The 13,796-nt window shown below is 42.5% G+C and overlaps 1 protein-coding gene across 4 annotated transcripts in view; it reads left to right on the top strand.

Annotated features, from left to right (window-relative positions):
• Positions 1 to 434: 434 nt before the first annotated feature.
• clstn1 (calsyntenin 1) overlaps positions 435 to 13,796 on the top strand; it is a 64,462-nt gene continuing 51,100 nt past the window's right edge. For 3 of the 4 annotated variants that reach the window (XM_061976931.1, XM_061976940.1, XM_061976921.1), the window contains exon 1: positions 435 to 701. In XM_061976931.1, coding sequence (XP_061832915.1) covers positions 620 to 701 — 82 coding nt within the window. In that variant the 5' untranslated portion in view covers positions 435 to 619. The remainder of the gene's footprint in view (positions 702 to 13,796) is intronic. The other variant, XM_061976949.2, reaches the window with a different exon arrangement.

Genomic DNA, 13,796 nt, shown 5'->3' with positions numbered 1-13,796 from the left:
CAACGTATTATTTGGTATATTACTAATTATACTACAACGTTTTTCAAAACAGGTTACAGGAAAAGTGCTCCTTCTAGTTGCATGGAGATGGACCTAAAAAAATATTTTTTTTAAATGGATTCTTACAAAAAAATTAATATGTATATATTTCTCAATCGATTTTTGAAAATGATCACTTTATTTACATTTGGGATTAATTCAAATCGAGATTCGGATGTTAGTTGATTTTTTGTGTACTTCTAATCATTATGTATATCTAAGCAAAACAATACATTCTGATATAAAGTTTCTGTTTATAGTAATTAATATATATATATGATGATTGATTTCATTTTCAGTAAATATTATTATTCCAGCGCCTTCATCTGGCAAATCCTGGCTAACGCAATCAAACACTGAGCATGCCTAGTTTCCCACAGTCCTTGAACGCAGCAGAGTGCAAACCTGCTGGAGAAGCGGCGATAGAAGGGACAGCAGCAGCCATCTTAGAGCAGAACACCGCGGATTCATCTACCGCTTTTTATTTTTTCTTATTAGATCAACTCCTCCACAGAAGCACCTCGGCGACAAACAAATAGTGTCCGTGTTGAAGTGTGTCGTGGCTGAGCTCGAAGTCGGGATGCGGTTCCGAAGGAATAAACTCTTTGCATCCACCGTCGGACTGGTCCTGGCGCTGGTGTGTACGCTGGATGCGGCTAAAGGTAACTAAGCTGGGATTTATACACCGCCACGTTTGCCGTGTGGGAACATGTCGGACAGCTTTTGGGTCATCGGGAATAGAAATAAAAGTGTTTGTTTCCGACTCGCCTTGTGGTTGTGCCGGTTAAGGTTACAACGGGAGGGATGTTGAACCTGCGCAGCAAGTGCAAGCCGCGATGCTTCATCCACAACACGCACATTGACCTTCTCTATTTCCTCACTAAAGCCAACACCGCGGACTTCTACTGTGTCTTAAAACATACTCAACACGATTATTTAGTTTCAATTCGAACAAAGGCCAGAAAACGACCCCTTTCTGTCATTCGTCTATTTTTAGTGTTCGACTGCATAGCGTCGTCTCTTAGCAGCTTTAAATAAATAATGAGCTCGCGTATTTGATCTTACCGGGTTTTACTCGTTTAGTACATTCATATATTGATTGCCATGCGTTCGTGCGGGATCAAGTGTTTATTTCGAGGCTTAACCGTGAACAAAAAGCGTCAATATTTAGTGTTGTCATTCGGCCTCCAGACAATATTAGGCTACGCATTGCAGATGATCCATCGTCCATCCCTGGATTTTTACATGATTACTTGAGATCACTTGCCTCTGCTCTCCGGGCTGGAGGATAATTCCCCGGTCGATCACGGAACATTATCTGACTCCATGGCTGCGTTATGGTGGTGTCTGTTGTCCTCGTTCTCCTTGAACCTGTGTAAAGACTGACAAAAGTGCAAGATTCATCTACTGTACGGTAGTTCTAGTTTGGCTGTACAGTATTTGTATTGTCCGTTTTCCATTTTCCTCTGCTTATCCGAGGTCGAGTCACGGGGGCAGCAGCCTAAGCAGAGAAGCCCAGACTTCCCTCTCCCCAGCCACTTCGTCCAGCTCCTCCCAGGGGATCCCGAGGCGTTCCCAGGCCAGCCGGGAGACATAATCTTCCCAACGTGTCCTGGGTCTTCCCTGTGGCCTCCTACCGGTCGGACGTACCCTAAACACCTCCCTAGGGAGGCGTTCGGGTGGCATCCTGACCAGATGCCCGAACCACCTCATCTGGCTTTTCTCGATGTGGAGGAACAGCGGCTTTACTTTGAGCTTCTCACCTTATCTCTAAGGGAGAGCACCGCCACCCGGCGGAGGAAACTCATTTCGGCCGCTTGTACCCGTGATCTTGTCCTTTCGGTCATAACCCAAAGCTCATGACCATAGGTGAGGATGGGAACGTAGATAGACCAGTAAATTGAGAGCTTTGCCTTCCGGCTCAGCTCCTTCTTCACCACAACGGATCGATAAAGCGTCCCTGACGACACCGCACCAATCCGCCTGTCAATCTCATGATCCACTTTTCCCTCACTCGTGAACAAGATTCCGAGGTACTTGAACTCCTCCACATGGGGCAAGATCTCTTCCTCAACCCGGAGATGGCACTTTTTCGGTATTGCCATCCATCCATCAATCTTCTTCCGCTTATCCGAGGTCAGGTCGCGGGGGCAGCAGCCTAAGCAGAGAAGCCCAGACTTCCCTCTCCCCAGCCACTTCGTCCAGCCCCTCCCAGGGGATCCCGAGGCGTTCCCAGGCCAGCCGGGAGACATCATCTTCCCAACGTGTCCTGGGTCTTCCCCGTGGCCTCCTACCGGTCGGACGTGCCCTAAACGCCTCCCTAGGGAGGCGTTCGTGGCATCCTGACCAGATGCCCGAACCACCTCATCTGGCTCCTCTCGATGTGGAGGAACAGCGGCTTTTCTTTGAGCTTCTCACCTTATCTCTAAGGGAGAGCACCGCCACCCGGCGGAGGAAACTCATTTCGGCCGCTTGTACCCGTGATCTTGTCCTTTCGGTCATAACCCAAAGCTCATGACCATAGGTGAGGATGGGAACGTAGATAGACCAGTAAATTGAGAGCTTTGCCTTCCGGCTCAGCTCCTTCTTCACCACAACGGATCGATAAAGCGTCCCTGACGACACCGCACCAATCCGCCTGTCAATCTCATGATCCACTTTTCCCTCACTCGTGAACAAGATTCCGAGGTACTTGAACTCCTCCACATGGGGCAAGATCTCTTCCTCAACCCGGAGATGGCACTTTTTCGGTATTGCCATCCATCCATCAATCTTCTTCCGCTTATCCGAGGTCAGGTCGCGGGGGCAGCAGCCTAAGCAGAGAAGCCCAGACTTCCCTCTCCCCAGCCACTTCGTCCAGCCCCTCCCAGGGGATCCCGAGGCGTTCCCAGGCCAGCCGGGAGACATCATCTTCCCAACGTGTCCTGGGTCTTCCCCGTGGCCTCCTACCGGTCGGACGTGCCCTAAACGCCTCCCTAGGGAGGCGTTCGTGGCATCCTGACCAGATGCCCGAACCACCTCATCTGGCTCCTCTCGATGTGGAGGAACAGCGGCTTTTCTTTGAGCTTCTCACCTTATCTCTAAGGGAGAGCACCGCCACCCGGCGGAGGAAACTAATTTCGGCCGCTTGTACCCGAGATCTTGTCCTTTCGGTCATAACCCAAAGCTCATGACCATAGGTGAGGATGGGAACGTAGATAGACCAGTAAATTGAGAGCTTTGGCTTCCGGCTCAGCTCCTTCTTCACCACAACGGCTCGATAAAGCGTCCGCATTACTGACGACGTCGCACCAATCCGTCTGTCGATCTCACGATCCACTCTTCCCTCACTCGTGAACAAGACTCCGAGGTACTTGAACTCCTCCACATGGGGCAAGATCTCTTCCCCAACCTGGAGATAGCACTCCACCCTTTTCCGGTATTGTTTTTATTAAAATCCATACATCATTGAAATGAAGGAATACCAACAGGCTAGCTTAACCCCTTTTGGGCAGATCCACACCCACAAATTATAGGATCTTCTGTACTGTATATTGTCCCACAAATTGCCAAGAAATATTATTTTCAGCATTATGTGAAACCAAATTAAGCACTAATAATATAATACAAACGCAATAAACTTGTATTTCGCATTTGTAAATAAAATTGTAAATGGTCTGTATTTATATAGCCCAGTGATTCTTAAACTGAAGAATTACGTAAGTAAATATTGTATGTGCAATTGATTTTATTTGATTCATTATTTAAGTACAGTGTTTTATTTTCCTATTGCCAAACACAGTGTTACTGTTCAAACCGTGTGTAATGTTACAGTGACCAAAAATAATAAACATACTTGTTGTTGTGAATACTACGCTACTGTATTTTAATGTTGGTCATTATGGTGGTACATGGAGAGCCAAGTGTTTTTTGAGGTGAAAAAAGTTTGAGAACCACTGATATAGCACTTTACTATACCTGAAATGATACCCAAAGAGTTTATATTATATATTACATTCACCCATTCACATACACACACACACACGCACACACACGACGGAAGCTGCCATGCACCTTGCTCTCGATTTGTGTTTCTGCCATTGTAATTTGAAGGTCAAGAGCTTGTAACTATTCTAGAAAAGTAAACAAACACAATCTGTTAGCAAAAATTGAAGTCCAATAAATATTGAACATTTTGAAGTGCAGTCTTTTCCCCAGTCGGAAAAACTGTGTTGGATGTTGTTTTTTTGCTATCACTTTCAAACAAATTCAGCATGCTGGCTCGTTCGTCCATGTTGATAGACCCGATTTGCTCATTTGGTTTGAAGCCAAAATAGATATATATTCCCGTTAGGGTTGTCAGAAGTATCAATACTTCAACATTGAGTCGATACCAACACGCAAAAAAGACATCAATGACAGTTTTTTTCAGTATTGTCAGTACCAAATATTGTACATTTACTCATTAATTCTTGGTGTGTTTGCACTGAGTCAGCGTCGAAAAAGATAACATCTATATAATGTGTAAATAAATGTTTTAGCCTTTTAATTAGCCTATTTCAGTGATTCTGGTCTGCGGGCTCCATGTAGTGGTAGATATCACTTAATTGATTAGTGTTTTATTTCTCTATATTCAAGCACAGTGTTACTGTTTAACCTGTGTGCAATGTTACAGTGGCCAAAAATATTAAATATACTTGTTAATTAAAATGTCTGCCTTGTTTTCAATGAATACTATACTATGCTACTGTATTTCAATGTTGGTCCTTATTGTGGTACTTTGAGAGCCAAGTGTTTTCTGGGGTGGTATTTGGTGAAAACAGTTTGAGAACCCTGGCCTATTTCATTACAAATGACATGATGACATAGTACTACCACCATTTGGAAAAAATATTAATACCTCTTGGCAGCTGATAGTGTAATTTGAATTATGTACTAAAAGATGTTGAAGCACAGTGATCTTAAATACTTGACAATTTGAAAAAGTTTTCAATAAAAAAGTTAATTTAAAAAGTACATTATGGAAATTCACAGGTATCTGTATTAACTACTGACATTCTTATATCGTGACAATCCTAATTACTGGGACATTTGGCTTTGCAATCATTTTTTTTCCTTCTAAGTATTCTCACCTATGTAGTGCTGTTGTGTTGGAAGTCATTGTCACTGTGCATTATTACAGCTCAGTTGCTAAGTTCTGTGGGGAAGGGTAAACTAGGGATTTTCTGATGTGGATATTTTCTTTCACACTATATATACAGTATAGTGTCTATTTTTCCACCTTTTCCCCTTTTGAGATAGTATTAGGCCATGTCTACACTAAGTCGTTTAACCCCTTAAACGAATAATTATTTAGCCTAAGCCCCGTTTCAGCCACACTAAACCAGCATTTTAGGTCCCCCTCCTGGGACAAATTTTTACACGGGTAAGGCAGCCGTGTAATTCTTGAATCTCCGGCACTTAGCTTTGTATGGACTCATTGATCATTTACAGAGTGAGTTCGGAGAGGAAGTGACGCCAGAAAGACCTTGCCCACACAGGAAGTGATGTCAGAAAGAACACGCCACAGCCAGCTTCATACTAAAGCGGTTTCGTAGCTCGGAGCTAACCATTGGGAATATGAAGGCGAGTCATCCAGACATTCTCCTTCTTCCACATGTGCAGACGCTTGTGGAAATCACACATGAATACCTTAAGAGAAAGCGATTGCAGCTATTTGGGATACAACACTTCTCAGAGGGCAAGAGATCTTTCCAATGTCCAGCCGGTTCAGCTCCAATGCTACTTAGCGAAAAACTTTGTCCATTTGTCGAAGGAGAGTCAACGAGAATGCGAGCTCCCGTAGATGTGATAAAAAAGATAGCGTGTGCTTTGTATTACCTGGCCGTCGAGGAATACGGCGAATGCATTCGGACTGGCAAAGCAGACTGTATCAGTTATTGTCCGCCATGTATGTCGCCGACTCAACGTCCAGGTCCAGAGTATATAAAGTCACCAAAAATAAATGGACAATGAAGGTGAAGGCAAAAGAGTGAGTGTCCTGACCAGATATCTAGATTCCGATTCCTAGATTGATTAATGTTAAATGTTCTTTATCACATTGTTTACATATCTAATAAAGGTTTGATTAATTTATGATGGCTCAGGTGTGATTCACTACAAAGAGCCCCGCAGCGCACTGGATTCCAGTTAATTGAAATACCACAACACTGGATATTGTTCAGATAAGTTAAATTTAAGAACTTGCACACAAAGCATCACTGGAGATGGCTATGACGTGCGCATTTTCCGCGCATGCGTACTCGGTCGCGTTGTGCCGGCGGACGGAGGGGGGCGGGGGTCTTAAACGGTGGCATTGTTGTGTGTGGACACAGATACGGTTAGGTGTGATTTACCCTGTATAACCCTAAATTCCGCGACGGTGAACTGGGGTGTGAAGTTTAACACCTAAGACTCAAAGTCTTTTTGGCTACGTAGTTTTTGCCTAGCGTATTCTATACACTGATGATGAATTTTGACAAACAACCCCCTTCTCTATGCGTTAAAGCAAAGTTTTACATACAGACTAAAGATCAACCGATTATTGACGTACAGTATATCGGTATTGGCCTCTTTTTACTGGTATCAGTGGGTTTTTTTTTTTTTTTTACAACTACAACATAACTTTATCAGCAGGTACAATATATACACATATTATACCAGTATTTAGTGTTTAAAAATAATAATTAGTCAAGTAGATAGTTATAAACACTACTCAAACACCAGCCTGTGCCCTGCTTGTAAAGAGTTGCCATTTATTTTCACTGCAGCGTTTACACGGCTAGTGATGTCAGCCAGCTTGAAAAAGGTCTCAATTATAAGCTACGTGAAGGAGCCTAGAATTGATTGTATTTAAGTCCATCCATCCATCCATTTCCTACCGCTTATTCCCTTTGGGGTCGCGGGGGGCGCTGGAGCCTATCTCAGCTACAATCGGGCGGAAGGCGGGGTACACCCTGGACAAGTCGCCACCTCATCGCAGGGCCAACACAGATAGACAGACAATATTTTAGGGTTGCTTGTGAGGAAACTTACAATGTATGAAATCCATAAACTGTTGTAAAATGTTATGACATTGAGTAGGTATTGTGATGTAAAGAAATCCCATATTTTTACCAATTTTCCAAGGAGATTTATACTTTGATGGAAAAGTGGGAATGGCACAAAACAAAACCAGTCAGTACTGTTAAAATGGTAAACACGGCTCATCGATATTTGTGCACCTGCAGGCTTCCCTGTAGTTATCAGGCAAAGAGAAGTGCGAAATAACCATCTGTGTTAAGGGCCCCAGCTTTGTGTTTTATCACCATGCTGTTGGTTCTGCTGCGTGTCTTGAGTCTGCTGTTCCTACTAATTTTATGACCCCAGAAGCAGGTCAATTTCTAGGCTTGGTTAATAATGAGGTGGTGTATAAACATTTAACTTGAATGCCAGTGATATCTTCATTTGTTATTTAATGCTAGGTAGTTTTATCTGAAAATGTGTCTGTGTTAAAACGCTGGTCATGTGACCAAACTTGTCTAGCTTGTGTTGCTATTGTTTTTTACACTTAATAGTTTACTTCTGTAAACACCATACAAGACACACCTGTATCATTCTTCATCAAATGAACTAATTGGATTTAAATGAATTACCTTTGTGGCTGCACTGCCGCAACTATGACATAAAGTACAATGTGTAAAACACTCTCCCCAGCCACACTTTAACAGGAAGAGTCTTCCATTGATCCTTTGAAGATTGCCCATTAGTCTCTTTTACAGCATTGAGCATGGTCACCAAGTTATTGGTTTTCTCATCTGGCAGGTTTCTCTGTGTTCGGAGCGTCATAGTACATTGAAATTAAAACAAATCTACAGCCTTGTTTATTGGGTATACCATTTTTGCACATGCTGATTCTGTCCCCTTTTAGCCAACGGCGATAATGTAGCATATGTCATTTTGCTGTGTTAAGACAAATGGAAACAATGTGACTGCCTGCAGCTGACAGAGACCTCTCTCTTTCTGGTGCTGCTAAATTACCAGAGTGTGCGTCTTCATTCAGCCAGATAAGATAATTTCATCTCAAGAGTGCAATGCCAGTAGACTTGACTAGGGTTGGACACCGAAACCTGGTTCCATAATAGGACCAAACGGTACTAACTGACCGAAAAATGGAGACGCTATCAGTCTCTCATTTCTGTGCTAATTAATTGCAGCCTCAGCCACCTGCAACAAATGGTTAGCGCTGATATTTTACAAGTAACGTCTTGTAAGCAATGTAGCGTCCTAACAGAAACACTCAGTCTGGTGCACTTATTCAACTTTATTGCCGACATTTACACGCCAAAAGGAGCCCAGTAGCCACAACGGCACCACAGCACTTCCTCACTATGCACCAATGACCATTATGGCGAGCGAAGTTGCATTCACAAACCTCCGTAATTATGAGTATTAACATTGCACAAGTAAGTTGTTTTTTGTATGTTCTGTATAGCTGCAATGATTATGATTATCTTATTTTTTTATGTATTCTTTTTTATAATTTAATTTATATAATTGACATTTCTGTTCAACTTATTTTTATTTTTATTTTTTAATTTTATTTTTATTTTATTTTTTTTGTGTCCTGTCCAGCTTCTCAGGCAAATCATATAGTTGATGTAGATGCCCATATCGGCTGTTCAGATTTACTTTACAAAAGAGAAGTGTAGGATACTTCTCTTGTTGCCTTATTTGTATTTGACTTTATTAAATGTATTTATATTATCATTTAGTGCAGCCGGGCCAGAGCAGGAGGGGATAGAAAGAGAAAAAAAAAGAAGACAGAGGGGGAAATTGTGGGGGCAAGAGGGGGATTAGACAGAGAGACAAAAACAACAACAGCAAACAACAACAACAACAACAATAGAGCAACATCAGCAAATATGACATGTACAAATATGATGGTAAAAGTAATAGCAAATAAGCAGTTAGCGAAAAATAAAAAATAATACAGAAATGACAATGAGCATTATTACACTACAAATGGATCAATACAAATACCAATAGAAATAGCGCTATTGATCATGAACAATACCAATAATTTACCTTTATTATCAACAATACAGTTGTTTAAATGCAACAATACATATACGTAATGATAACTTGAGATACGAAAGAATGCAGAAAAATGGAGGGGGAGAAAGAGAAGCAACCTACATTAACCTTGTAGATTGTTATAGTCACAATAGGTTAAGCTTTGTCAGTGTGCCATGTGTTACACCCAGTTTACCCTAGGGCAACAACGTTAATATATGTTTGATGAAACGTGATTATGTGCATGAGTGTAAGTATGCATATGTACTTGTATATGTACAGAATGTGTATATGTGTTTGTACAATGAATGTATATGTACAGAATGTGTATGTGTTTGTACAGTGAATGTATATGTACAGTATGTGTATGTGTATGTGTATGTTTGTATATTGAATGTGCGTGTGGATGTACGAACATTAGGTAGGTAAATATGTACTGTATTTGTGTATGTATGTGGGAGCGTAGGTACCTATGTACGTATGTGAGCATATGTGAATTTGCATGTACAATACATTCGACTCCCAGAGTGCGTGGGAGCCAGAGCACGGCCCCATCACCCCCGAGAGCCCAACCCACAAACAGGAGGCGTGGTGCCCAGGGAACCAGGGACCACCGCCCCCACGCAGCCAAGCCGGCCAGCGACAGGAACCCCAGAGCCCGACCCACCGTACCGCCCACAAGGGCCAGCAGCAGGCTGCAGACAGACGCACCCGGCAGAGGACAGGGCACGAGAAAAGCAGGGGACAGCCAGACCCCAAGCCAGCGAGAGACCACACCCCACACGGGCAGAAAGGCGAGACGCCCCGCCCGAGGGACCCAGAGACTCCCCGCAACCGGACGGGAAGACCGCCCCCGCCCCACCGGCAACCAGGCCCCCACGAGCCCACCCCCCACCCCCGGAGAGCGCGGCGAGGCCAGCCCCCGGCCACCCCACCCAAATCGGCCGCCGCAGGACCACCCAGGCACAGGGCCACGGGAACCACCCACCCCACCCGCAGGGACCCCAACGATGGAGATGGAACAACCAGCAACCGCCCCGCCGAGCCACCCCCCTGAGGAAGGGGAAAAATTAAAAAATAATATTAATAAAATAGTCTGTTCAACTTAAATGTCATACAATTACATTAAAAATGTTTTTTTTTGTTTTATGTTTTTCATTTTATTAGTTCAGGCACTGTTTTAGAACTAGCACTGTTTTTAAAGTACCAATACTGTTATTAAAATCTAAACGATACCCATTTCTAGTCTAGACTAGGAGCGGTATAGCTCGGTTGGTAGAGTGGCCGTGCCAGCAACTTGAGGGTTCCAGGTTCGATCCCCGCTTCTGCCATCCTTGTCACTGCCGTTGTGTCCTTGGGCAAGACACTTTACCCACCTGCTCCCAGTGCCACCCACACCGGTCTAAATGTAACTTAGATATTGGGTTTCACTATGTAAAGCGCTTTGAGTCACTAGAGAAAAAGTGCTATATAAATATAATTCACTTCACTTTTATAGTTGGTTATCCAATAGCTTACAATGCTGGATGTTAAACATATATCAGGCACAAAAGCAAAAAATGCAAAGGTCAGCAGCCATTCTCAACATGTCCGTCCGTGTGGGTGATTTTGATTGACAGAACTGTATTTACTTGAAGGTCAGCGATTTGTTCCATATACTGTATTCCACAGTTGTGTCACTTTGTCACTCATCTAACAGATATGAATGATGTATGTTGCTACCGACTGAATTACATTTAATAGCTACCACCTTTCATAATCAACAATAAATTCAAAATAAAGTTGTAGTTAAAGTGATTGCTCCCTCACATGTAGTACAGAGAGCACAGGAGAAATGGTAAAGGCCCCACCATGTAGAGACATAAGTTGTAAAAGGACGTTAAGTTAACTGACTTCTGTTGTGTTCTGACACTATATAAGGTCAAATAAAATTTAATTAACCTGACCTGACTGAATATACAGTATATACATAAAATATATATTTAGGTTATGCTTCAGTAGTTAGTTACAAAAGAGTGATTAAAACGTAGACAGTCCCTGTGGGTGTCAGAGTAACCATTACCAAATGTCTTGGCCCGTATTGCCCCGATTAACTTAACTTGGCCTCTTAGAGGATCTCTTGTTTTTACAAGCTAGCTGATTTTTTTCAGAGGGTTTCCCGTGGAACAAAGGACTATTTTAGGGCCAGACTTGTGGGTCTGGATTTCTACATGGCACGTCACAATGTGCCTTCTGTTCAAAGAACCAGGACTCAAGACCTCCAAGAATGTGTACATGCAATAATCCCCAGAAAGCGTCAAACTGTTGAAGCCTCTTGGGGGAAATCGCATCAGTGTGCCTTAGGAAATAGGCCCTGGGAATAGTGGAGCCAAAATGGGGCAGTGGTGACTTTCCTCTCATTGGTCCCTTGTTGGGTTGAATGGAGTCAGTGAACTGTCAAGAATGGGTCGTTGAGTTGTGAATATTAAGTTTGTAAGAGTTGACTCGAAAGTTGTTTCAGAAGTGTTTCATGTGAGGTCTTTGGTTGATTTAAATGTTGGCCATGAGTTTGTAATTGTAGTGCAAAACAACAAGTGTACAGGATGCATTTTTAATTATTCTTGCAGGGGCATGTCCACATTGACGTATCAAAAGAACCCTGAAACCAGAGATTGTGTCACCTGCCCGGGCAGGTTGGCTGCACCCAACCGCTCCCAAAGTCTCACTTCTTCACTCTCACTGGCCCTTTTGTGCCATTTGCACAGAGACGCAATTGAATTGCCTTCAAGGCTTTGCATCTTCCAGACCCCACAAACCCCTCACCCACCTCCTTCTAAAAGGAGTTCTACGGTCGCAGTGGGTCTACCAGTATGTCGAACGGTTGTAATTGCGTGGAACACAAACAAATGCTGTTGCCTGGCAGGCGAACTGAGAGGCGCTCCTGTGTGGAAATCGGAGGTCCCTGTGGTTTCAGACTGCTCAAGTCCTCCTTGAACAGTGCCCACTCTGTTTTGGAGGTGGCTCACATCAACAAGCTTAGGAGGTTGCGCGACGAGATGGACAAATAAAGACGTGTGCTCACTGTTAGAGAACGTGAGCAGATTCTTTCTTGATTATTCCTGGTCCATGCAATTAAGACAGCCACCTGAATACCTTTGAAATATGTCCTTAACATGAAGCAGCATGCATCACATGCCTTCACCTAATTGGCAGCAATTTGGCTGACCTCGGTACAACCTGAAGCTGCCACGAAGAGCTACACTGCTAAAGAACCTTGAAAATCTGGTCCTTGATAGAGGGGCTTTGAAAGGTCGGAGCGACTGTCCATGACTACTTGACCATTATATAGTCTGTGCCGTGAATCCCATTTTTATTCTACTATTATTTTGCTATTTTAGACATTCAACTATGTTTTGTCTTTTTCCCTGGTAACGGCAAGTTCTGCTTATCGCTTAAATGCAGCAACATCTTTTTTTTTTCCTTCCTTTTATCACAACACCCACCAATACAGTATGAACAGCAACCTGCCAAGGCGAAATGTTTACACAGTCAAACAAAAATGTTTTCTGTGAGGTAAAACTACCACTTGTTATAATTGTGGGGGTTGTGATAGTCTTGCGCATTTGTGTCATCGTTTAATTACAATTCTAGTGTGTACACATCTTTTGGGAAACAGGAACATCTAACTAATTAATTAGTCAATTGACTTTTTGTATTACTGGCAACAATTTAAAAAAAAAGTATTTTAATTTAGATATGTTATTTATTGTATTAACAAGGGATTTCAAAGGGGCAATTCAACTGACATATAGAGTTTTTTACTATTTACTTCTGAGAATTTTTTTTTTTTAAACTAATGAGAGGAATTTAAAAAAATGTTTTAAAGTGTCTACTGGTACTCGTAGCATGTTAGAAATCCCTGTAGAGTTTAGTGTTACTTCGCCACTTCGCAGTTCACTAAGTCTAGACTAAAATTTGTGATTACCCATTTAGGTATCATGTTAAAAACACCTTGATTTTGAAGTGTATGAAGTTTTTTAAATACATAAATTGTTCGTAAGTGTGTGTGAAAGCTTTGCTGAGGGCTTATAAATACTTTGTCCATACTTAGCAGAAATGTACACTTATGTTGGAATTTAACCACATCAATAATTGAGGTAACATTGTACGGCATCTTGTTTTTTTTTTGTGGTTTTTTTGAGCACGTTGTTTTCAATGATTTCTAGCTAGATCCTTAGCAAAACATGTTTCAGCAAAACGTTTGTAGAGGTGTGGGTATTTAGGTTTAGAGGCCTGTGGTTTGTTAACTTTGTCTTCTGTGGTTTCAGGTCATGTTGTGGTTAATACTTGACATTTCAAGGCAAAGTTTGGACCAATATTCGATAAGTCAATTAACTGAACGATAAATGAAAATTAAGTCGGTAATTTATTGAGCGTCGATGACCGCCATGTATATATTTGCTTACAGGCTTCAAAAGCATTCAGTCTTTGCATCGGTTTCAGCAGCTGCGTGTGTTTCTGCCGTAGGGGAATGAAAAGAAGGGCTTGAATTCTTTTGTCATTCATTGTATCCTGGGCTGCTTCTACACTAAGCCACTAAGCTAAACTAATGTTATACAGGGTATATCCCACCTAACCTTATCCCTGTCCACACGCACAATGCCATCGTTTAAGAAATACGCCCCCCCACCCTTCCGTCGCGACCT

This window comes from Nerophis lumbriciformis, linkage group LG01 (genome assembly GCF_033978685.3).
Source record: "Nerophis lumbriciformis linkage group LG01, RoL_Nlum_v2.1, whole genome shotgun sequence".
NCBI classification, from domain to species: domain Eukaryota; kingdom Metazoa; phylum Chordata; class Actinopteri; order Syngnathiformes; family Syngnathidae; genus Nerophis; species Nerophis lumbriciformis.
Note: the sequence above shows the minus strand (reverse complement) of the source record. Positions and strands in the feature narration are given on the sequence as shown.